General features: G+C 49.4%; 1 protein-coding gene and 1 long non-coding RNA gene across 2 annotated transcripts; one reads left to right on the forward strand and one right to left on the reverse strand.

Moving 5' to 3' along the window:
* The first annotated feature begins 1,308 nt into the window (after window positions 1-1,308).
* Window positions 1,309-20,390, forward strand: LOC111764765 (uncharacterized). Its single transcript, XR_002797293.2, has 3 exons — window positions 1,309-1,505; window positions 13,336-13,522; window positions 18,506-20,390. It is a non-coding gene; the product is annotated as an uncharacterized lncRNA (long non-coding RNA).
* NDUFC2 (NADH:ubiquinone oxidoreductase subunit C2) lies at window positions 14,585-21,617 on the reverse strand. Its single transcript, XM_071218284.1, has 3 exons — window positions 21,317-21,617; window positions 17,319-17,393; window positions 14,585-14,763 (listed from the first exon to the last, which is right to left on the reverse strand). Exons 1-3 carry the CDS (start codon window positions 21,483-21,485, stop codon window positions 14,714-14,716), a joined length of 294 nt encoding a protein of 97 aa, XP_071074385.1. The 5' UTR covers window positions 21,486-21,617; the 3' UTR covers window positions 14,585-14,713.
* Window positions 21,618-22,207: the final 590 nt, after the last annotated feature.

Here is a 22,207-nt window from a genome sequence, read left to right on the forward strand (position 1 = left end):
ACTTGAATGTCCCCAGAAGAGTCTGGTTAAATAAACGATGATGTCTCCTTATTATGGAATAATATTCAGTCATTAAAAAAGAATGAGGTAGAATCATTTCCACTACTTATCAAAAGATGCCCAAGGTAGACTGTTCAGAAAAAAATGGAAATTGCAGATCAACATGTATAGTCTGAATTCTAAAACTCTGTGTGTGTGTGCGCGCGCGTAAACCAGGAAAAGCCAGCAGCCAGCAAGGGATCACACCTGCAGGGAGGAGGCGAGAGATTCTCACTTTGTCCTTTCTATCATACCCAAGAGAAGTGATGGGATTATGGGTGATTTTGACTTTCTTTTGATTGGTTTTTCATATAAAAAAATTAAACTCATGCAACAAAACAAAATACCATCCTTGCCCTCAAAGAGCTCAGAATCTACTGGGGAGGCAGAATCAGAAACAAATCATCACGGGATTGGACATGATTTGAGACAGGACCTGTGGGGGAGCACAATGGAGGGGCACCTAAACTAGCCTGGGAGGTGTCAAAAAGGCTGCCAGGAGGAGGTGACATTTTGACTTTGGTTTTCAAAGGCCAAATGGAGTGTGCCCGGCTAGAAAAGGGCTTGTTGCAGGGCAGTGATATCCCTTTGTGTTTTTGGTGGCTCCTGGGGTGAGATCTGGGTCCAGCACGTTAACCTGGTGGAGGCTGGGAGGGGGAGGGGAGGGGAGGGGAGAGAAAGGGGAGGGGAGGGGAGGGGAGGGGAAGGGGAGGGGAAGGGGAAGGGAGGGGCAGGAAGGGGAGACGTCGGCCCCGCCCTCCGTCCCCAGCCTGGAGGCTTCCCAGCCAGAGGGGGCCTGAGCAGGGGAGGGAGAAATTCAAAGCTGACTCAGGTCTGAGGTTTTACTCTAACACTGACCTGCACTACGTGCCTCCAGCGCTGAATGCCCTGAAGATAAGCGAGAGACTCTCAGAAAAGCTAGGGGACCTGCCCGGATGTCATCCAGTAAAGAACAGTTCAAAATCAGTTCCAAAGTAGAAAACAAAGAAATCTGCTTGTGCTTTAGCGGCTAAGTCCCTTTAATAAGCCAGCTGCAAATGGCACCTGTTTGGTAAACTGTGGACCAGAAAGGTGACAGGACTTCTCTCCCCATCAGCCAACCCTTTTGCACCTTTTGCAGCAAAACCAGGCGGACCACGACGAGCCTGGAGACGCGCGCGGCCCCCGCCTGGCGGCTGCGGGGCGCGTGCGCGGCGCGGGGAGGGGCGGGGCCGAGGACCCGGGCCTGCCCGGCAGCGCCCTCTGCTGGCAGGAGTGGCGGCTGCACTCGCGGCCAAGCTCTGGGAAGGAGGGGTTCAGCAGTTTTTGGGGGGAGGCGTGTCTTAACGCACCGGATGACCGAACCAAGAGGTGCACTCGTGCAAGTGGGGTGCGAGCCTACAGTCTAGACGGGGGAGATCCGTCTGGTCAGGAGGGACTGCCGCGGGGGGAGGGCGGCTGGACACCAAGGGAGAGGCTGTGAGCAGGTAAGAGGGAGCGAAGGTGGGAGAAGTTGGAGTGGAGTTTGGGAGAGTGCGGGCGTGTTGCGGCCCCGTGTGTGTGTGTGTGTGTGTGTGTGTGTGTGTGTTACAGGAGAATACTTCAGAGAGCGGTCCCATATCGCCCTCTTACACACCCAGTCAGTATTCTTGCTATTTTCGTGCCTCTCAGCTTTTGCTTATTCAGGTGCAAAAACATTTCCCATTCTTATTCTCTTTGTTTGTTATAGGAACTTAATACATTTTAAAAAAGAGAATGAATATATAAATATCAATGTACCCATTATTCAGCATGATGAGAAATAAAACCTTGCAAATATAAATTACCAGACCCTCCTCTCTTTCCCCTTTCCTTCCCCAGATATGGCTCATTAAATTCGTGTTTTTTATCCCCATGTAAGTTTTTATTTACTCCATGTGTTTATATTCACAAATAGTATATAGATGCATGAAACTGGAAAAATGATAGTAGTAGAAGCTCCTTTATTACATACACCCACCCCTATGCACTATATCCTGTATATCTTTTTACATTTTTCTTTCCCTTAGCATCTGCTTTGCGAGTTACCCTCACTTTTCTCTGCCTGGCTAACTCCAAGTTATTACTCCTTCAGGAAGCTTCTCTGAACATCCCAGCCTGGGCCAAGCCCCCCTCCTGCCTGCCTCCTGTGTGCTTGTGGTCTTTTCCACACTAGGTTGCAATGAGCTGTTCTGTTCATTTTGGTAGCCCAGTGAGACCCATCTTGGACTTCTGATCTCCAGAAGTGTAAAATAATACATTTGTGTTGATTTACGCCACTAAATTTGGGCGATTTTGTTACAGCAGCTACAGGAAACTAATACAAGGAGCCACTGAAGGTGTTTGAGCAAGGAAGGGACAGTGTCTTTTTTATAGGGCAGGGAGACTGCCGGAGCGGGAGGGAGCCTGGGAAGCTGGAGGGGAGCTGGCTGGCAAGGGGAAGAAGGCCCAAGGGACACTGGGGTGGCGGAGCCCTGGGGTGCCTGGGAAGCCCTAGGGGAGCTGAGTTTTTGCACCTGCGGTGCTTGATCCGTGTCTCCTCCTCCCCGCAGTGCCCCCTCCCCGCACAGGTCCAGAGTGGGCAGGGGTGCCCACACCCTTCCTGGACTCTGGGTCCCCAGAAGGGCTCTCCCTAGCGGGGGTGCCCTACAGAGCTTCTCGGTCAGAGTCTAGCCATTGAGGAAGGAGGCGGCTGCACCACCTGCCTCCCCGCCCCCCAGGGCTCCCTGGAGTCCTGGAGCAGCCACCCGCAGCCTCCTGCTGGCCAGGCCAACAGCCAGCAGCACTTCCCCAGAGGGGAGTTGAGAGAAATGGAGCAAGGAGTGGAGAAATAACTTGAATAACTTGGAAGCACCCCACAGTTCTCATTCATTCCTCCTTTCAGTCAACAAAGGAAGCTTTCCTGAGCTCCTGGGGTGCCCTCACGAGTCAGACCTGGTCCCTGCCTTGCAGGGGCTCCCAGGTGAGAGGCACATTTCCTGTAAGAGTGACCCATCTCATCTGGCCACGGCATTTTAAAATGTAAACGTTTATTTTAGTTTAAATATACACTTAAAAATAATGTTTAAATACAATTTAAAGTGTTTTAAAAGCCTTATAGGAAGTGATACATATGGTAGGCTAAACTCTTCCGAAGCTGGAGCCTCAGTTCTGTTTCCTCGGCAGTAAATTGCAGGGTTGGGGTGCAGCATCTCCGTGGTGTCTTCCAGCTCTGATACGCTGGACATTTGTGCTGGGTTGACTTAAGGAGCACCTTGTTGACATGTCACACCCTCTCTCTATTAGGCAAGCTCAGAAGCCCTCAGGCTGCCCTGGGAGTTGCAGCAGCTGGGGGAGACTGGGGCTTCCCAGAACTGGGGGAGACTGTGACAGGAAGGACATGGGGAGGTGGCACTGGACGGGGAGAACTGCCAGCTTCACGGGTCCTCTGCGGTCAGCCCTTCACACGGAGCCTTTGTAACACTGGAGTTCACAGCAGAGTCCCCGAACAGTAGATACCTATATTCCTGGGCAGGGCAGGAAAAGTCTGGACCTCTTTGGGGTGAGCTGAAGACTCCAGAGAAGGGGCCCTGCCACTCCCTCAAGTAGCTCTTTCTTGGCTGGTCATTTGGCTGCTGATGCCCCAGATCCTCCACTCAGAGGAACTGTGGTTCAACGCCTAGATTTCCAGATAGGAAATGGAGTCCTAAGGGGGTGGGCTGACTAGCCCAGGGTCGCCCGGGGGGTTCGTTGTGCCTTTAAGGAGACTACTTTGCATCAGTAGCACTTGCTGTCCTTCTGCCTGCTAGGTCTTCAGAAGGTGAGAATATTCAGTCTCCGCCAGCTCCGCCTCCCTGGGGTAATGGTCAAGCTTGGAGTGAAGCCCCCACCTCCTGGCCATGGGCATGCCCTGGGGGTCTTGTTAAAAGCAGCCTAAGGGAAGCGGATGTGGCTCAAGCAGATGGGCTCGGGTTTACCATATAGGAGGTCCGGGGTTCCATGCCCAGGGCCTCCGGGTGAAGGTGAGCTGGCCTGTGTGGCAAGATGGCTCACGTGGAGTGCCGCCCCATGCGGGACTGCCACCCTGCACAGGAGTGCTGGCCCACGCGGAGAGCTGGTGCAGCAAGATGACGCAACAAGAGACACAGAGGAGAGACAATAAGAAGACGTAGCAGAACAGGGAGCTGAGGTGGCCCAAGAGAATGATCACCCCTCTCCCACTCCAGAAGGTCCCGCCTACTGAGAAGACAAGCAGACACAGAAGAACAACAGCGAGTGGACACAGCGAGCAGACAATGGCGGGTGGCATCGGGAAGCAGGCTAAGGTTCAGTGCGGGACCTCAAAGCCTGGACTAGGGGCCTGGCAGCCCTGGGGCACGGCCTGGTCAGCTTACCTCTGCACCACACTTCACTCCTTGTCCCTGGCCTGGCCCTTGGGGGCTTTGACCCCAGCCCTTCTTGAGCCAGTTCGCTTTGTCCAGCTTGGGACGTTCAGATTCCCTGAGGGCGAGGGCACAGGCAGCGCTGCAGAAAAGCTCCTCACTGCGCCCCGCTTTCCCCCCCGGCGGGAGGGAAGACTTGGGGACGAGGAGGAAGCCTGAGGTCTCGTCCAGCCTCTGTTTCCCTCTTCAAAGCCAGGACTTCCCACCTGCCGTGGCCCAGCTGGGCCAGGGGGCTTTACAGATGTGGTGTCCTGAGCACGGGAACAGCCGAGCCCAGCGGGTCCTGCCGAACCAAGAGCCATCTCTCCAGGCCTCTGCCCCGCTCCCCCCTGAGCTGCCCTCTAAGGCCCTCCTTTCCTGCCTGCCTCCCTTCCCCACTCCTAGGACCGGCCTGAGTCCAGCCTGCCCCCGCTGAACCCCTGTATCCCTTTCCAATCGGACCCGTGGCTGGGGACATTTTATGCGGGGCCTTCGGTCTGTGAGGGCGGCCCGGCGGCAGTCCGGGTCACTGCTGCTGGCTGGATGTCGCTGGCAGGGTGGACCTGTCCTCAGGGCTTCCCCGGGAGCCTCCGGGCTGGCAGCGCTGCTTCAGGCGCTCTGCTGGTGCGGTCACCCCGGGCTTGGCTTGTTCACTCTTTTGCTTTTTCCTTAACACTCTCTCGCATGCTCACTCGATCCCTCTGGGCCCAGCGCTGGAACGTGTCTGGACAGAGGCTGGCTTGAGGTGGGGTTAAAATGCACAGAGGCAGGACAGCGTGGCCTGAGGCTGGCCAGGCCCCTGGGCTGGAAGGGGAGGATGCGGCTGCCTGCAGCCCCGTCCGCAACGCAGAGCACAGCGCCTGCCGGTCCTAAGTCAGGGACCCCGGGCCTGGGTTCAAGATGCGGGAGCTGGGCAGAGTGATGCCCTCCGGCGCTCGGGCCTGGGGTCAGGAGGAGTCATACAGTCGAGTCGGGAAGCGCCTTCCCTTGGGAGACCTCCCACCCATCGCCAGACAGCCCTGGACTCTGGAGTCCAGGGGGGCCTGGCCACACCGTGGGCCTGGGGCAGCACCATAACCCAAGCCCCGAGCCCCCAGCCCCGTGGGCTTAGGCTGGACCTGCTGCACAGAGACCCCGGAGGCTCAGGTTTCTTGAGGAGAAAGAATTTTAAGAGTCTGTTTTTCCAGAAAAGGTTAAAAACAAACCAAAAAATGGTGGGGCTGGAAAGGAATTAATGAGCGTTTATTTATTTGTTTAATTTGCTAAATACTTAAAAGTCATAGATTCTTTAGCATCATATGTTAGTTTAGAAACATTGCTCTTTTCTATTCATGTTTTAGGAAACAGTTTTAGGCAAAGCCTTCACCCTGCTGGCTGGGCGAGGCGATTTGGGGCTACTGGGCCCTGCGGAAGTGGGACAGCACCCTTTAAGGAAGACGGTCGGCTTGAGTGGGGGACAGCCCTTTCTCCCCTGGGGCGTGATTCTGGGGAGGACTCTCACCTTATCTCAGGCCCTTGAGGAGGCTGGAGCACCTAACGTGGCACACAGCTCCTGGATGGTCATCTGGGGCTGCAGCACTTGGGCGCCCTGGCCCCTCCTCCTGCCAAGCCAGAGACTCGGTTTTACAAGGTCGCTGGACATTATGACCAAAGCCGCTAGAATGTTCCAATAGGCAACTCTAATGATCATCGTTCAACCAATACTTACCAGTTTTCACAGCACTGGGCCCTGGGACAGGTACAAAAGGAACTGAAATGTAGTGTGACGAGTCCTCGCATGGAGGGCTAAATGAGGAGATGGGGAGCGTGGAGTAGGAAAGGGGGAAAGGGCTGGGGGTAGAGCATATGTCAGGTCCTGCCACGTATCAGATATTTCACAGTCATCTCTAATCCTCAAAGCTAACTGTGGGTAGGAATTATTATTATTATTCTTTTAAGATTTATTTATTTATTTATTTCTCTCTCCTCCCCCCGTTGTCTGTTCTCTGTGTCTATTTGCTGCGTTTTCTTCTTTGTCCGCTTCTGTTGTTATCGGCAGCATGGGAATCTGTGTTTCTTTTTGTTGCGTCATCTTGCTGGGTCAGCTCTCCATGTGTGCGGCACCATTCCTGGGCAGGCTGCACTTTCTTTCGCGCTGGGCGGCTCTCCTTACGGGGCGCACTCCTTGCGCGTGGGGCTCCCCTACGCGGGGGACACCGCTACGTGGGGGACACCGCTACGTGGGGGACACCCCTGCGTGGCAGGGCACTCCTTGCGCGCATCAGCACTGCGCATGGGCCAGCTCCACACGGGTCAAGGAGGCCCGGGGTTTGAACCGCGGACCTCCCATGTGGTAGACGGACCCCCTAACCACTGGGCCAAGTCCGCTTCCCTGCGGGTAGGAATTACGATACATCCCCACTCCTCCTTGCCTAGGAATGAAGAGTGTGTGTTCTTGGGCTCATACTCTACCTTTCTCGAATTCCTCGCCCATAAATGGAGGATGGTACCTACCTGTGGGACACAGTCCTGCTCTCAGCACACTGCAGGATCAGCTTAGAGGCGCAAGCCCCCAATCAAGTGAGCGCCTATCACTATGACAACACAGAGGATGCAGCGGCTCAGGGCGGGCAGGGGAAGGGCGGGCCCAGGGCTCTCTGTCCCACTCCAGGACCCACGGTCCAGAAAGGGTGAAAGTGGAAGCTGGCTCTTCCCAGCCGGCCCGGGGCCCCTGAGCTGCTCTGTCCTCTCTGCCCTGGAGAGGCGAGGCCAGTTGTCCCCGGCAGGATGAAGGGCAGCGCCGGGCGGCCCCGGGTCATGCTGTGCACAGAGCCAGCCCATGGAGGGGGTCTGGAGACGACAACAGCCGCTTTCCTCCCAGGCCGCGCCTCGTCCGAGCTGTGAGAACTTGGCCCAGCATCTCCCCGTTTCTGAATCTCAGTTTCCTCATCTGGAAGGGGATATCTTTCTGCCTCCCAGGGCTGTTGGGGGAATTGAGTGAGTCAAAGGATGGGAAATGGCTTTGAACACAACCCTGTTGTGCTAATATAAACAGCGAGGGCTGGCGCCTTTGGGGTGGGGCGAATATCATAATCTAACGGGGATGAGTTATAGGAGGGTAGAATTCAGTTCCGTGTGAAGGTGAACTTCTCACAGCTCTGGCCACAGGAGTGGGAGGGAGTGGGTGAGTGTCAGGTGCAGAGGGGGCTCCTGCTGCTCTGGGGTGGGGGAGGGTGGCGTCGGGAAGATGTCCTGAGGTCCTGGTCTGCCCCAGATCCTGTCCCCTGCTCTCCTCCCCCTCATTCCTCCCCTGCTGGGGCAGGGGACTCAGCACTTGGCACCCACCTGAGGCAGGAGTGCAAGCAGGCGCCTGAACCAGAACCTGGAAGGTCTTGTTCTCACCCTGACACTGCCCCTAACTCGCTGTGCAGCTTGGGGCCTCTCCCATTTCCCTAACAACCTCATAAATAAATATAGTAAGTGTGGTTTGCAAACTGAGATGATATGACTATGCAGTGGATTATTATCATATTCCAGGACTGGTCAGAGGAATAGCTCAATGGTACGTGGACACTTCGTAACTTGTGAAATTACTGAGTAGAGTTGGTAAAGACCTTGGCAATAATCTAGGACCCACAGAGATGACGCACCTGGGGACTGTGCTTGCTCATTTACGGAGCATTTCCCTGGCTTTCTCTTATCTGAGCCTCACAACAACCTGTCACGTTTACGGATGCAGATACGGATCCAGTTGACTTGTGTGATTTCTGTAACCTCACACACCAGTCCAGAGGTGGGAAAGGGGTGGTTTTGAGCTGGAATCCCAGCTCCAGTGTGACCTTGGGCAAGTTACTTTAGTGGTCTGTGCCTCAGTTTCCTCATTGGTAAAATAGCAATATGGAAGTACATTCATCCTAGGTTTGTGGTAAAGATTAAATGATATAACCCATGGAAGAGCTTAGTGCAGAACCTTACGCAAAGGAGATGCTCAATAAATACGAGCCAGCCAGCAGGCAAATAAAAAACACAGCTCCTGCATGGCACTGCTGGGCTTCTGGCTCCTACTTCAGTGCTTCCTACTGTGCTGTTCTACTTCCTAACCCTCCTTTCTTATTCATTTCACAGTCCAGGTGCCCCAGGTTGTGGAGGTGAGCTGTGCATTCAGAGTTGACCCTAGGAAGGTAGCAAACAGGCAGTGTGGTCTCAGGTGACCTGAAAAACTTATTTACTGGGAAGCGGATGTGGCTCAAGTGATAAGGCCTCTGCCTGCCGTATGGGAGGACCCGGGCTCGATCCCTGGGGCCTCCTGGTGAAAAGGAAGCAGAGGAAGCGTGCCTGCGTGGTGAGCCAAGTGCCCGTGCGGTGAGCCAGTGCCTGCACGAGTGAGTCACACAGCAAGATGATGATGCAACAAGGAGAGACGAAGGGGAGAGTCAGAGGTGAAGCGCAGCAGAAACCAGGAACTGAGGTGGCGCAGCTAACAGGGAACCTCTCCACACCAGAGGTCCCCAGGATCGAATCCCAGTGAATCCTAGAGGAGAAAGATGAGAAGACAAAAAAAGAGATATAGATATAGAAGATCTCACAGTGAATGGTCACAGCAAAAGCAGCAGGGAGGGGGAGGGGTGGGGGAAATAAATAAATAAATCTTAAAAAAAAACCCAAAAAACTTATTTACTGCCCTGGGCCAATTGCACCAATTGCTGAAGGAAAAAGGTTCTTTTAACTGCTCCAGCAAGCTGATGGAGGAGGCAGTCATGCAGTGCTAAACATGAGCAGAAAGCTGGCAGGTCTGTCCCTAGGCAGATGGATCACCTGATACACATGTGGGACCCAAGCCCTGGGATTGGCCTGAAATGGCTGTGTTGGCCCGCTGGCCTGCTGCCAGGCTGCTGGCCGCTCGAGAGCCTAGAAATCGTGCCCGGGGAGCCTGCTGGACTCTGTGTAAGAGGAAGCAGCCATGCAGGTGCTCACCAAGCATTACCCCAACAACTGCTTGCTGACCGTCGTGGACCGGTACTCAGCCACAGTGTGCACCATGGAGCAGGTGGCGATGATGCCCAGCCTTCCGTGGGACATGCCGCTGAGTGGGCCAGGGGCAGGGCCCAGGCTCAGGCTGGGGTCCCCGATCTCTACAACTACTTCACTATGCTCAAGGCCATCCGTGTGGATGTGGACCACGGGCTGCCGCCCCGGCAGGAACGGAAGGCAAAGAAGGAAGGGAGTGAGGCTGACGAGGCTAAGAACGAAGTTGCCGAGACAGAGGATGGCCAGGAGGAGGGGCTTGGAGGAGCTGGACCTGGAAGCCCGGTTCCATCTGCACTTCTCCAGCCTGCGTCACATCCTCACCCACCTTATCCTGAAAGCCCAAGAGGTGATGAGGAGATACCAGGAGATAACAGGACAGGCTGCGTGGGCCTCAGACTCTAGGGAAGGTAATGGGGAGTGTGCTGACGGGCATCGGAGTCCACCAAGGGGACATTTCAGGGGAGAAGGGGGCGAGGTGGTGCAGCCCGGTGGGAGAGGGAGAACCTGGCTCTCAGAGCCAGCCTCGCTTTAGGGTATCGAGGCCACACCTGGGAAGGCCCAAACCAGGCCTTCCTTACTGTCCTTGTGACCCGGAATTGGTAAGTAATGGCAATGAGCTGAAGGGAAAGTGGCCTGTGAGGGTGTGCCTCGCAGGCACGTGTATGTGTGTTTGTGCAGTGTGTTTCTAAGTACATGAAGGTGTGCAGACATGTGAATTCAATGAGTATATCGTCACTGTTGACTCTTTAAGAGTCTGACTAAAGCGATGGATTGTGGGTGGTGGACTTGGCCCAGTGGTTAGGGCGTCTGCCTACCACATGGGAGGTCCACGGTTCAAACCCCGGGCCTCCTTGACCCATGTGGAGCTGGCCCATGTACAGTGCTGATGTGCGCAAGGAGTGCCCTGCCATGCAGGGGTGTCCCCCGCGTAGGGGAGCCCCATGCGCAAGGAGTGCGCCCCGTAAGGAGAGCCGCCCAGCGCGAAAGAAAGTGCAGCCTGCCCAGGAATGGCGCCACACACATGGAGAGCTGACAGCACAAGATGACGCAACGAAAAGAAACACAGATTCCTGTGCCACTGACAACAACACATGCAGACAAAGAAGATGCAGCAAATAGTCACAGAGAACAGACAACCGGGGTGGGGGAGGGCGGAAGGAGAGAGAAATAAAGAAATCTTAAAAAAAAAAAAAGCGATGGATTGTCACCCCAAGGTCCAATTATATGTACACATATCTGTACCTGTAATTTCAAGGGATAGGCCACCAAGGACTTCCATGGCTCCTAAGAGCCCTGATGTCATGTAGTCACAGTAGCTTTGCTTGACACAGAGCAAGTGCCAGCGTAGTTCCTAAGTCTTGATACAGAATTACCTCACTGAATCTTCACAATTACCCTACTAAGACAGGTTTTATTTTTTCTTACAGTTGAAGAAATTTGCCCACGGCATGTGTTTTTACTCAGGTGTGCACTGTGAAGGCTTTGTGTGTGTGGCAGTGCTGCTGTACTTTTTTCCAAGTAACAGAACATGGAATATATTTATATGGCACATGGGGGCATAAGGGTGACGCTGCTCACAGTACCCCTGCAACTGGTATTCTGGCCATCCCCGATTCTAGATGGCCAAACAGAAAGCCAGGGGACTCTAACCCATTCCTGGCACACCAGGGCGTGGAGGCTGCCTGCCGGAAGCCCTGCTCTGTGTATGTGTAGATAAGTGTTGAAACCTCAGCCCGTATGTCCATGCACAGAGAGGCTGGAGTCGTGAGGTGTGGATGAGCACCAGGCTAGACAAGCAGGTGGTGGCAAAGGGTGGGATGTGGGAAGGGGACCTGGGACAGTCATGGGTGGGTCATTTATGGGGAAAGATTGGGAGAAACTGGGTCACAGCACCCGTCAGCTTTGACCCTACGCCACCTTCCAGTCCTGCTCTCACAAACTGACTTTATCAGTTATAAAGCACATCCATGTCCACTGGAATCTCAAAACTGCTTGATGTAGGTATAAGGGGCAGGACTTTTATCCCCACTTTACTGGCAAGGAAGAAATTAAGCCAGAGAGGTGAAGTGACTCATCCAAAATCCCATAGCTGGTAAGGGGATAAAAACAGGACTGGCCCCACCTTTGAGATAGGTCTTTTATCCATTATACTCATCCTCGGTCCTCTTGTGTTATCTTCATAATCTACCTTAAGGCCACCCCGTAATGATGGGGAATATAAACACATGCAAACAGAGCTGTAGAGTTCTGCTCCAGGCATTTTCTCAGCCATTTTTCTTTCCTCCATTCAAACCCAAACTGCCAACCTCAACCCTGTCTCCCTCTTCCCATGAGGCTCTCTGGGCCCTCTTCCAGAGGTTCTTGAATGAAGCTGGATTGGGTCAACAGCCCTGGTTCAAGTCCTGGTTCTAGTTCCTATGAGCTGAGAGGTCTTGCATAAGTTACTTCACTTCTCTGGGTTTGTTTCTTCACTAAAAAGTAACAGTAGTATTTTTTTTCAATTGGTATTCGATGTGTTTTATAGTTTTGAAAGCATTTGCACATTATCTAATGAAATTATCACCTCCATTTAACAGATAAAAAACTAGGGGCCAGAGAAGTAAAATGAGTCCAAGGTTGCTCAGTAAATGCAGAGCCAAGATGTGAACCATGACCTAGCTCGAGTCTAATTCCTTCCCTCTACACTACTTGATTTTTCTTTGTTCCTTAGAGCCTTTAGAATTCTGCAGCCTGGGCTGGAGGTGAGAATTGGGAATGGCAAGAGTGGGTGGAAATCCCACTTCTTGACCAACCAAACTGTTTCAAAGATCAGAGAAGCAACTGAGCTTTATAATGCTTCAACACACCTCACCTTAACCAATTTTCATTTCATGGAGGCAGAACAGTACAACAGGAGTTTCAAAAAAAAATCTGAGTTCTTGTTGTGGCTCTGGTATTGACCTCTGTACAACTCTGGACAACTTATTTCACCTTTCTGCATCTCAGTTTCCATTAATATAATGTACAGGGAAAGCAAATGAGCTATTTCAGCTGTTATCCTTTGACTCTTCTCACAGTGCTACAGCACTGCCAGAATTATCCTACAGCAATACTGACATTGTTTTCACTTTTTCCTCCTTAGTTGTTTGAATTTATACTGACTCGGCTTTTTAAAACAAATTGTCATTCCACAGATCACTTTACACAACATAAGGCAGGCTCCTTGAGGACGGCACAGAGCAGTTTACTAGCACTGATGACTGGACCAAAAGGCCTGGACCTGCAGCCAGAAGTGGAGACAACTTGGTTCTCTTTGAGATGCTTCCCTCCCTTCCTTTGAGCACCAGTTCATGAACTGGTCACTGGCTCCCTTCTAGGATGCTTGTTGCTATTCACAACTCCCTTTCTCCTTTTACCAGCTTGGGATGGTGGCCGGTGGTTCATGAGGGACTAGAGTTACCTGTCCAGTGTGGAATGGTAAAAAGCGCATGTTAGCATCTGACTAGTAAATGTTCACATCCTCTTGGCAGATAATTGCTGTGCAAACTTGGTCAAGTTATTTAACTCTCTGGAGCCTAATTGTTCTCATCTTTAAATGGAGATATTACCTACATCACAAGCTTGTGAAAATTAAACAAGATGAATTAAAGCATCTGACATGTAAGCTGTTATTAGAGGCCGACTTTTTTCTCTCCCACCCTCACTTATATATTTTGTAGCATTTTACCCTCCAGAACTCAATGGTAGCCGAGTTTCTTGGGACCAAAGGTTCACCCTCTTCTACCTGCGGACCACTGATGAGGCCAAGCACAGCTGAACTGTTCATCCATTTACTGCAGTAGCAATAAGAAATCAACTTGTATTTGTATATCTGTTTCTAAAGCACTTTCTCAGACATTTCATTTTTTTACAGGTGGTATTCAAGAGAATAGATGGAACTCACTTGATTTTACCAAGAAACCACCTGCTTCAATTCATACTGCCACCTAATTTGAGATCATGTATAAATATATGAAACAATTTTATTAGTCTCCAAAAATGAATTTGATTATAAGATCTGAGCTTGGGAACAGAATTTTTTGATCAAGCATTTGGATTTGGTAAGCCATAAAGAGTAACTTCTTTCCAGTTAGGTGGAGGTCTATTTCACTTTTTTTTTTCTCTGCCCTTCCCCACCCTGTCTGCTCTGTGTCCATTCACTGTTTCTGTGTCTGCTTGTATTCTTGTTAGCTGCTCCAGGAATTTGTGTTTCTTTTTGTCGCGCTGTCTTGGCTGTGTCAGCTGTGTGTGTGTGTGGTACCATTCCTGGGCAGGTTGTACCTTTTTCACATGGGGCAGCTCTTCTTACAGGGCACACTCCTTGCACGTGGGGCTCCCCTACGCGGGGGACACCCCTGCGTGGCACAACAGTCCTTGCGTACATCAGCAGTGCGTGTGGGCCAGCTCACCACACAGGCCAGGATGCCTGGGGTTTGAACCCTGGACCTCCCATGTGGTAGGCGGACACTCTTTCTGTTGAGCCAAATCTGCTTCCCTATTTCACTTCTAATTACACCAAGGATCAATGTAGTTAGTGAGCTCACTTTGTCTAGATGATCCATCTAAAACTATACTCCTTTGCAGAGAACCCATGTTCTCCCTCTCCATGTCCCAATCTTCTTCCAAACCACACTCCATACTGCTGCAGAGTGAGCTTAGAAATACAAATCTGACCATGTTCTTCCCAGTTAAAACCCTTTAATGACTTCCCAAAACCTATAGGATCAAGTCAAGCTTATTTTCCTTGGCACACAAAGCTATCCATAATCTGGCTTACTTTACATTGACAGACTTGAACAGGAGTAGGCAAACGTTTTCTGTAAAGGGCCAGCTATTAAATATATTAGGTTTTGCAGTCATAAGGTTGCTGTTGCAACTATTCAACTCTGCTGTTGTAACATGAAAGCAGCCATAAACACCATGTAAACAAATGAGCAAGGCTGCGTTCCAGTAAAATTTTATTGGCAGTGGGTCAGGTTTGTTCCATCAGCTATAGTTTGCTAACCGCTGAACTAGAACTAAACTCAATTTTTAAATGTCAGATGTTTTCCTACAATGGGGTGAATGGTAACTGACCATTCTCTGATGAACATTTTTTTCTTATGACAAAAAAAAGAGAGTACTCATGTGACCATTTTAATTACAAGGGGTTAACATACGGATTAACACAAACTCCAGATGTCAGGAAACATGTTCCATAAAATTCATAAATGACAAGTATCAGTGAAACTGGAGCAAGTATTTTGGATACTTCAACGCACTGGATGGAATTCTTCAAGAATTTCACCGTAAGTTTTCTTATCTGTAAGAGGAAAGATCACAACAGTAATATTTATTTTTAAATTATGTTTTTAAAAATTGTATTTTCTAGAGAAAAATTAAGATTCAGTATTCTTACACATGGACACCTCTAAATTTCCTTATTTTCTTGTTTTTAACCATGGCTTGGCAATCACAAATAATTGTTTCACTGAAGAATAACTTTGGAGGAATCTGGGGTAATATCCAATGGCTACCAGGAGAAGCAAGCAGCTGCCAGGAGTATCCTGGTTGAAGGATGGTGGAAGGAATAAACAGGGAGGGGCACAGGTCAGCTAGCGGGGCAAGGAGCTTGTGTGATCAAGCTCTCCCTGCCCACACTGCCAGTGCATGCGGCTCTTGGTATACCTGCCCGTAATCTGTTGCTCAGAGACAGAATGAGCCCTTGAAGTTAGGTGCACTCCTGCTAACAGAGGGACCTGTGGAAATAGGTGAAAAACCAGAAGGTCTGGGACTACAGACTGCTCAGTCATGGGCCTCCCTCTTAGGAATCAGTATTTTCAAGATTCCTTCTAGCTTCAATATCCAACGGTTGGAAGTATTCCCCATTCCCTGATACATTTACTATTAATGGCTTTGTATGAATCTTTAAGCTTTTCTGACAAAAGCTGTACCATTTTGGTCCAAACGTGATATCATATATGGGTCTGAAGGGCATGGGAGTATAAATATATAAAATCATGTATGTGACTGAACAAGATAAGACCTTAGAAACCACTCTACCTAATGAAACAGAAATGTTTTATGTGAAGTTATTGTTTAATAGGTAAAGCATTTCTGTTTGGGGTGATGAAAAAGCTTTAGTAATGCAAGGTAGTGATGGTAGCACAGTATCATAAAAGTAATTAATGCCATTGAATTGTCCAATTAAAAATGGTAAAAATTGCAAATTTTATGATATATGTTACCACAATAAAAAAAAGTAAATGTTTAACAGTAAACACTTACATGACTAGGAAAATCAATTTATGCATTTATAACTTCAAAACCTTTCTACGCTCATTGATTCACACATTTAAAGATTTTCATGCCACTGTGTAGACCCAGGGGAGACACAAGAGCGCATTATTAAGTTCCTAGCCTAAACAGAGTCCACATACGTGCACATTTGGGTTGTGTACATGTGTGTAAAATACAGACAAGAGAACAGTCATGTTATGATTACATTTGAAGTTGAAGAGAGATGAATAGGGGGTGCTGAGGGTGCCCCTGATTGTATCAGGCTGGGTGAAGGCTGCACTGACATGCTGCATGTTTTTTTAAAAGAAGCTTCCGATTACATAAATGTTACATCAAAAATATAGGGGATTCCCATATGCCCCATCTTCTCCCCCTCCCCCACTTTCCACCATTAACAACAGACCTGATGAATCTTAAGCAAGAACTTTCTAGGTTGTAAGGGTGGGAAAAGGGGCAAGAGGAGGAAGAACATATGAGGAAGAGGGTACTCTCTGTACAACGTGAAGTAGGGCAGGTTCAAGACTAAGCATTTCATAAGGAAGGAGAGGACTGGTGGGGGATGAGGCTGGAGAGCCAGGCCTGGGTCAATCTTACAGGGTTCCATGTGCTTGAGCTTGAGGTGAGCTATTATTTACTAAGTGCCGGCTATGTATAGGCTCTGTGCTGGAAGCTAGGGAAACAGGCAAGGAACACAGACATGTGCATACAATGTGGAGGTCAAAAATTATGGGCAGAGGGGAAGCAGATGTGGCTCAACTGATTAGGCTCCTGTCTACGATATGGGAGGCCCTGGGTTTGCTTCCTAGGGCCTCCTTGTGAAGGCAGGCTGGCCTGCACCTGCGGAGAGCTGATGGCCCGTGCCCGCAGAGAGCTAGCACAGCAAGATGATGCAACAAAAGGAGAAAAGCAGGCACAGAGGAGTGAGTGCACAGCAAATGGACAGAGAGAGCAGACAGCAAGCAAGCAGCAAGGGGGGATAAATAAAATAAATCTTAAAAAAAAAAGAAAAAATTATGGGCAGAGGATAGGGGAAATAAGCTACCCTAAGGAGTCTGGATTTTATCCTAAAGACAATGGGTAGCTATTATAAGCAGAGAGATGTAATCAGATATGCTTTCAGCAAAACTCAGACTGAAGAAAGGTAGAGGCAGGGTGGAGTCAAGGGCAATCAGCCAAGTGAAAGATTATTAGGGCCTGAGCCAGGAGTGGGAGAAAAGGGAAAGTTTAAATTTGAGAAATATTTAAGAAGCAGAACTGATAAGACTTAATGAGTAGGGGGAAGTGAAATGAAGACCTGAAGATGATTCCTGGGCTTCTGGCCTGTGGATCCGGGTGGACAGCAGTGCCATAAGCTGAGGCAGGACAGAGGAACAAGAGGTTTTGGGAAGGCAGAAGGTGCCATGAGTTGTTTGGAGGTTCTCAGCCAGAAACTGGTTATCTGAATTCAGATCTACAGGCAAGGATCTAGGTGTTATCAGAATACAGAGGGTACCTGAAGCTAGAGGTGTGGATAAGATTAACCAGTGAGAATGGTACAGAGTAAAGACAAGAAGGTTTTCTAAAATTTACTTGAAATACCTTTTTCAGGAAAATCCTCTGGATGTGATTTCATATATGCAAACATATCATGGTCCCTCACAGCATACATATAGTCTTGACGTTTTAAAAGATAATATCCAACAAAAAAAAAGGAAGTAATATATAGAAGCTGGCGATGCAAACCTGAAATTCAAAGACAAACCCCCCAAAAAGCAACAATCAGTTAATATGAATTAAGAATTATATTTCATGTTCCAGATATATATATTTTTATGGTATTTCTTTCAACATTCTTTAAAAAAAAATTTTTTTTCTATACAGTTATACCTGAAAAACCAGCCTTCACCTTTAGCTATCTAACATTCTCTAAAGATGCTTGGCAATTATGAAGAGCAACACTAAGTCTGTAAATGCAACTCTCAACAGAGCGTACAACTTTTTAATTCAGATTTTATAAAATTCTGCATGATAAAAGGTAGATAAATAGAAAATCTGGAATGCTGGACTAAGAACAGAGGGAAAAACAAAATCATAACTTTTTTTCTTTTTCAATAAATATAAGACCTAAGCTAACCTGTATTCTAGGGCCTGTTCAGGCTATAATAAGACAGAGGTAAAGTCCTCTTCAAATAGTCTAAAAGCAATTTTGTGTCTCCACATCCTGATTTATAGCTGCATCTTTCTTTTCCCTCCCTCCCTCCCTCCTTCCTTTCTTTCTTTTTAATATAGCTGCATATTTATTGGTTATTAAAATAGCAGCTAGGGAAACGGACTTGGCCCAGTGGTTAGGGCATCCGTCTACCACATGGGAGGTCCGCGGTTCAAACCCCGGGCCTCCCTGACCCATGTGGAGCTGGCCCATGCACAGTGCTGATGCGCGCAAGGAGTGCCGTGCCACGCAGGGGTGTCCCCCACATAGGGAAGCCCCACGCGCAAGGAGCGCACCCCGCAAAGAGAGCCGCCCAGCGTGAAAGAAAGTGCAGCCTGCCCAGGAATGGCGCCGCCCACACTTCCTGTGTGCCGCTGATGACAACAGAAGCGGACAAAGAAACAAGACACAGCAAACAGACACAGAGAACAGATAACCGGGGGAGGGGAGGATTAAATAAATAAATAAATCTAAAAAAAAAAAAAATAGCAGCTAAACTACAAATTTATCTCATCAAGAAATCCCTTTTTTAAAAAAAGATTTATTTTATTATTATTATTTATCCCCCCTTCCTCAGATGGTTCGCTCATCTGTCTGCTCATTGTTTGCGCACCTTCTCCAGAAGACACTGGAAGCCGAACCCAGGACCTCCCACATGGGAAGCCACACCCACTCCACACCTGCTCCCCACAGACTGCTGAGTCTGCTGGTTTGTGTCATCTGCTCATCTTCTTTAGGAGGCACTGGGACCCAAATCCAGGACCTCCCATGTGGTAGGTGGGCGCCCAACTGGTTGAGCCACATCTGCTTCCCAAGAAATCCCTTTAATGTCTTCTCATTTGTACTTCTGAATTGTGTATCATTTGCATGTATTACCTATTCAAAACTGTGTTTTAAAAAAAATCATCCTATTATGAGACACTGGAGAAGATCAAATCACATGATATAGGGGAAGCCACAATTTTAAATCTGAATGGGAGATCCCAAGATATGAATTTTAAAATAGGAAACATATTTTGCAAAAGCCTAACTATAGGTTTGATTTTCTAACTATGCTCCAGAATTCCAACCCCCAGCCCTCTTCTCTTCTTATCCCAAACATATTCTTCTGGAGAACTAATTTAATCCAACAGTTTTATTTAACTTTCATGTGCTGATGACCCGTAAGTATGTCTAGTCCAAACATCCATGCTGAATAACCAATGGATCCAAATGCTTGACAGACACGTCTACCTGAAGCCTGGAAACTGAACTCATTTCCTTCCTCTAGCTCAGAGAATGACAGGGCCATCTACCCAGGAACACAGTTAGCCTTTTTTCTACCCTCTTCCCCCCATATCTAGTCACTGAATCCAGTCAATTCTACCTTGTAAAAATTTCCTTTCCTCACCTTAGGGAACTCATTTGTCATTTCTAGTAACTGTCTATCACACCAAGATTCATAATGGACTGCTTACTTCTCTTTCCGACTAGGAGCTCCTTCAAGGTAGGAATGGTAATCATCAGCCTGTACACCCAGTATGTAACACAGTGCCTGGCACAGAGAAAGAGCTTAGTAAATGTTGGACAACCAAATGTATGTAACAAGAACTAAGGAAAGAACTTTCCGTGTTACCAGGCACTTTACCTATAGAATGTCATTTAATTCTCACAACAAATAAGCGAAGATAAATTCTTTTTTGTTTGTTTTTTGTTTTAGTTAGGCCAGTAAAAAGAATTTATTTTGGAAATGGGGGAAAGAACAGAACTTGGTGAGAAATGGAAAAGATGGAAATACACACCAAGATTTGGTGAGGGCCCCTCTAGTCAGTAAGAGCCTCTTTTCATTTTACAGATGAGGAAACTTTGGCTCTGAGAAGCCTGACCAAGTATTTTGCCCAAGGTTATACAGCTGGGAAGCAGTGGAGGAGGGCCATTTAGTTCCAAAGTGGAGCTCTTTTTCATTACACCAAGCTTGGGCAAATGTGCAGTAATGATCAAAGGGAGAAAAATCCCATGTTCCCAGAGGCAGAACTGTACAAAGATCACTCTTTTCAGTGGTAAGGGGTCAAGTCCAAGGGAGATGGGATTTCAGGACTATTTGAGCACTCAAAGTGGTGGGATTTGGTGGCCTGGGAGCTGACTCCCAAGCAGGCCATACAGCAGGAAAGAGGCTAAAGAGGCACACATGGGTGATCTCTGGTTGACTAACCCATTGCATTAGCTTTCTTCCTAACTGGGTTCCCTGGGCCCAATCCATGCTTTACATTGTTGACAAAAGTGACCTTTTAAAACACAAGCCTGTCATACCAAATACCACTGATTGTACACTTTGGATAAACTGTGTGCTTTATTAATATATATATTTTAAAAATCGATGTGTTAAAAGACAACAAAAAAAACCCACAAGCCTGATTACTGCACTACTTTAGCTTGCAGGATTCCTACCTGTCTAGAGAATAAATTGCCATGATTTACCTAAATTTTCTTTGTAGCCTTTTCACCCTAACCCTATACACTCACTCATCAAACTGCTCCCATTCACAGAGGCCTTTGCCCCTATTTGCTCCCACTAGTTCCTTAACCTGGGAGGTTCCCTCTCAGTATCTGCCTGACATAGTAAAATTAAATCCAATGACATCTCTCCTAAAGTTTCTCTCCCCTTCTCCTTTTGGAAATCCAGTCTTTGCACAGCTACTGTGCCAGACGTTATCAGGATAGTGTGCCAATACTCTGGTGACATACTACTAAGCAATACAAACAAGGGCTTTAGAGCGGCTACTCAAAGTGCAACCCACGGAGCAGCACAATCTGCAATGCCTGGGAGCAAAAGGCAGATTATCAGACCGTTCCCTGGACGGACTGAACCAGGATTCGCATCTTTAACAAGATCCCGAGCCCATTCGTATGCACGCAGTTTGAGAAACAAGGGTCTCCAGTACACACTGAGGTCTAAAAGCAGGCGCTGCTACTTACTAGCCATACGACCTTGGACAAGCTATTTTAACCTCTCTACGGCTGTTTTGTGGAAAACACCTCCTCACACGGCGTTCCGAGGACTGAACACTGTAATCACGGATGTCAGCAGGGCACGGCGCGACGCTCCTCCCCGCACACTCCGCAACACTCAGGTGAAGCGAGCAGGGAGCGCGCAGTCCAGTCCCAGGTCCTTCCGGCCTCACAGTGGCGTTGTGGGTTACGTCCCTGCCTCGCCGCACTCGTTTCCTCAACAGCGACATGACACTACGGCCCTGCCTGAGCTAACGGGGCGCCGACGCCCGAACGAGGCGAGGCGGGGCCGGGGGCAAAAGACCCCGGAAACGCCGAGGCACGTCCGGAACGCCCGCGGCGGGCGGGCCCGCAGCCCTGCCCCCCGCTTCCGCCCGCCGGCCCGCCGCGCAGCCCTCACCGGTCGTCAGCACCGGCCTCTGCCGGATCGCGTTGTCCACCAGGCCCGCGCAGTAGCCCATGAAGCCGGTGTAGAGGAGGCGCGGGTCGGTCAGCTTGGGCGGAGGCAAGCTGCGCGCTTCGTCCGGAAGGAACTTTAAGGGCACTCGGCCCGGCCGTCCGGTCAGCATGGCGATGCCGGTCCCACCTGAGGCCTGACCTCAGCCGCCAACTACAAGAAAAACCACCACGACCGCCGCCGCGGCCTAAACCGCGAGCTTTCTCCTCGCAGTGCGGGGCTGAAGGGCATGGCACAGGACAGTGCGGCTCCCAAACGCCTCCCCGGGCGCGCTGCCGCAGAAACCCCGCACGCAAGGTTCCGGGCTGCTAAATGTTCCTCTCCGGTTCGCCGGCGGCTTGTGCCGCGAGATGCGGGTCTGGTACCACGGGATCGAGAACACCCAGTGAGCCAAATTAGGCGAAGATTAGAAGACACTAATTTTTTTTTTTTTACCCAGTGTCTCCCATGCGGAATTGCCTCTCCCTGCTGAGCTCCCGAATCATTTTTGCATCTAACACCCAGAAGTGGGCATGATGGATGGTTTTGAGAAACGCAATTAATCGAAATCCCATAAAAGCTAGTTTTCGTTTTCCGGGTTCGCATTTGTTCATTCGCAAGACACACCCTCCAAAATCTAAAATGAAGGTTGAACTGCGGCCAGGAACAATGGATTCAGACCTCCGGACTGCATCATTTAGCCCACTAGAAATTGAGCTTGGGCGGCAGCGCCCTGGAATTTAACCCCTTGGGTCTTCATGTACTTGCAGAGTTGAGACCGGAGGGACTTCCTAACGGTGTGAAGAATGAAAGAATAAATCGTTAACATTTTGCCAAGTAACTGTCCAGTCTTTG

Source organism: Dasypus novemcinctus, chromosome 10 (assembly GCF_030445035.2).
Source record: "Dasypus novemcinctus isolate mDasNov1 chromosome 10, mDasNov1.1.hap2, whole genome shotgun sequence".
NCBI classification, from domain to species: domain Eukaryota; kingdom Metazoa; phylum Chordata; class Mammalia; order Cingulata; family Dasypodidae; genus Dasypus; species Dasypus novemcinctus.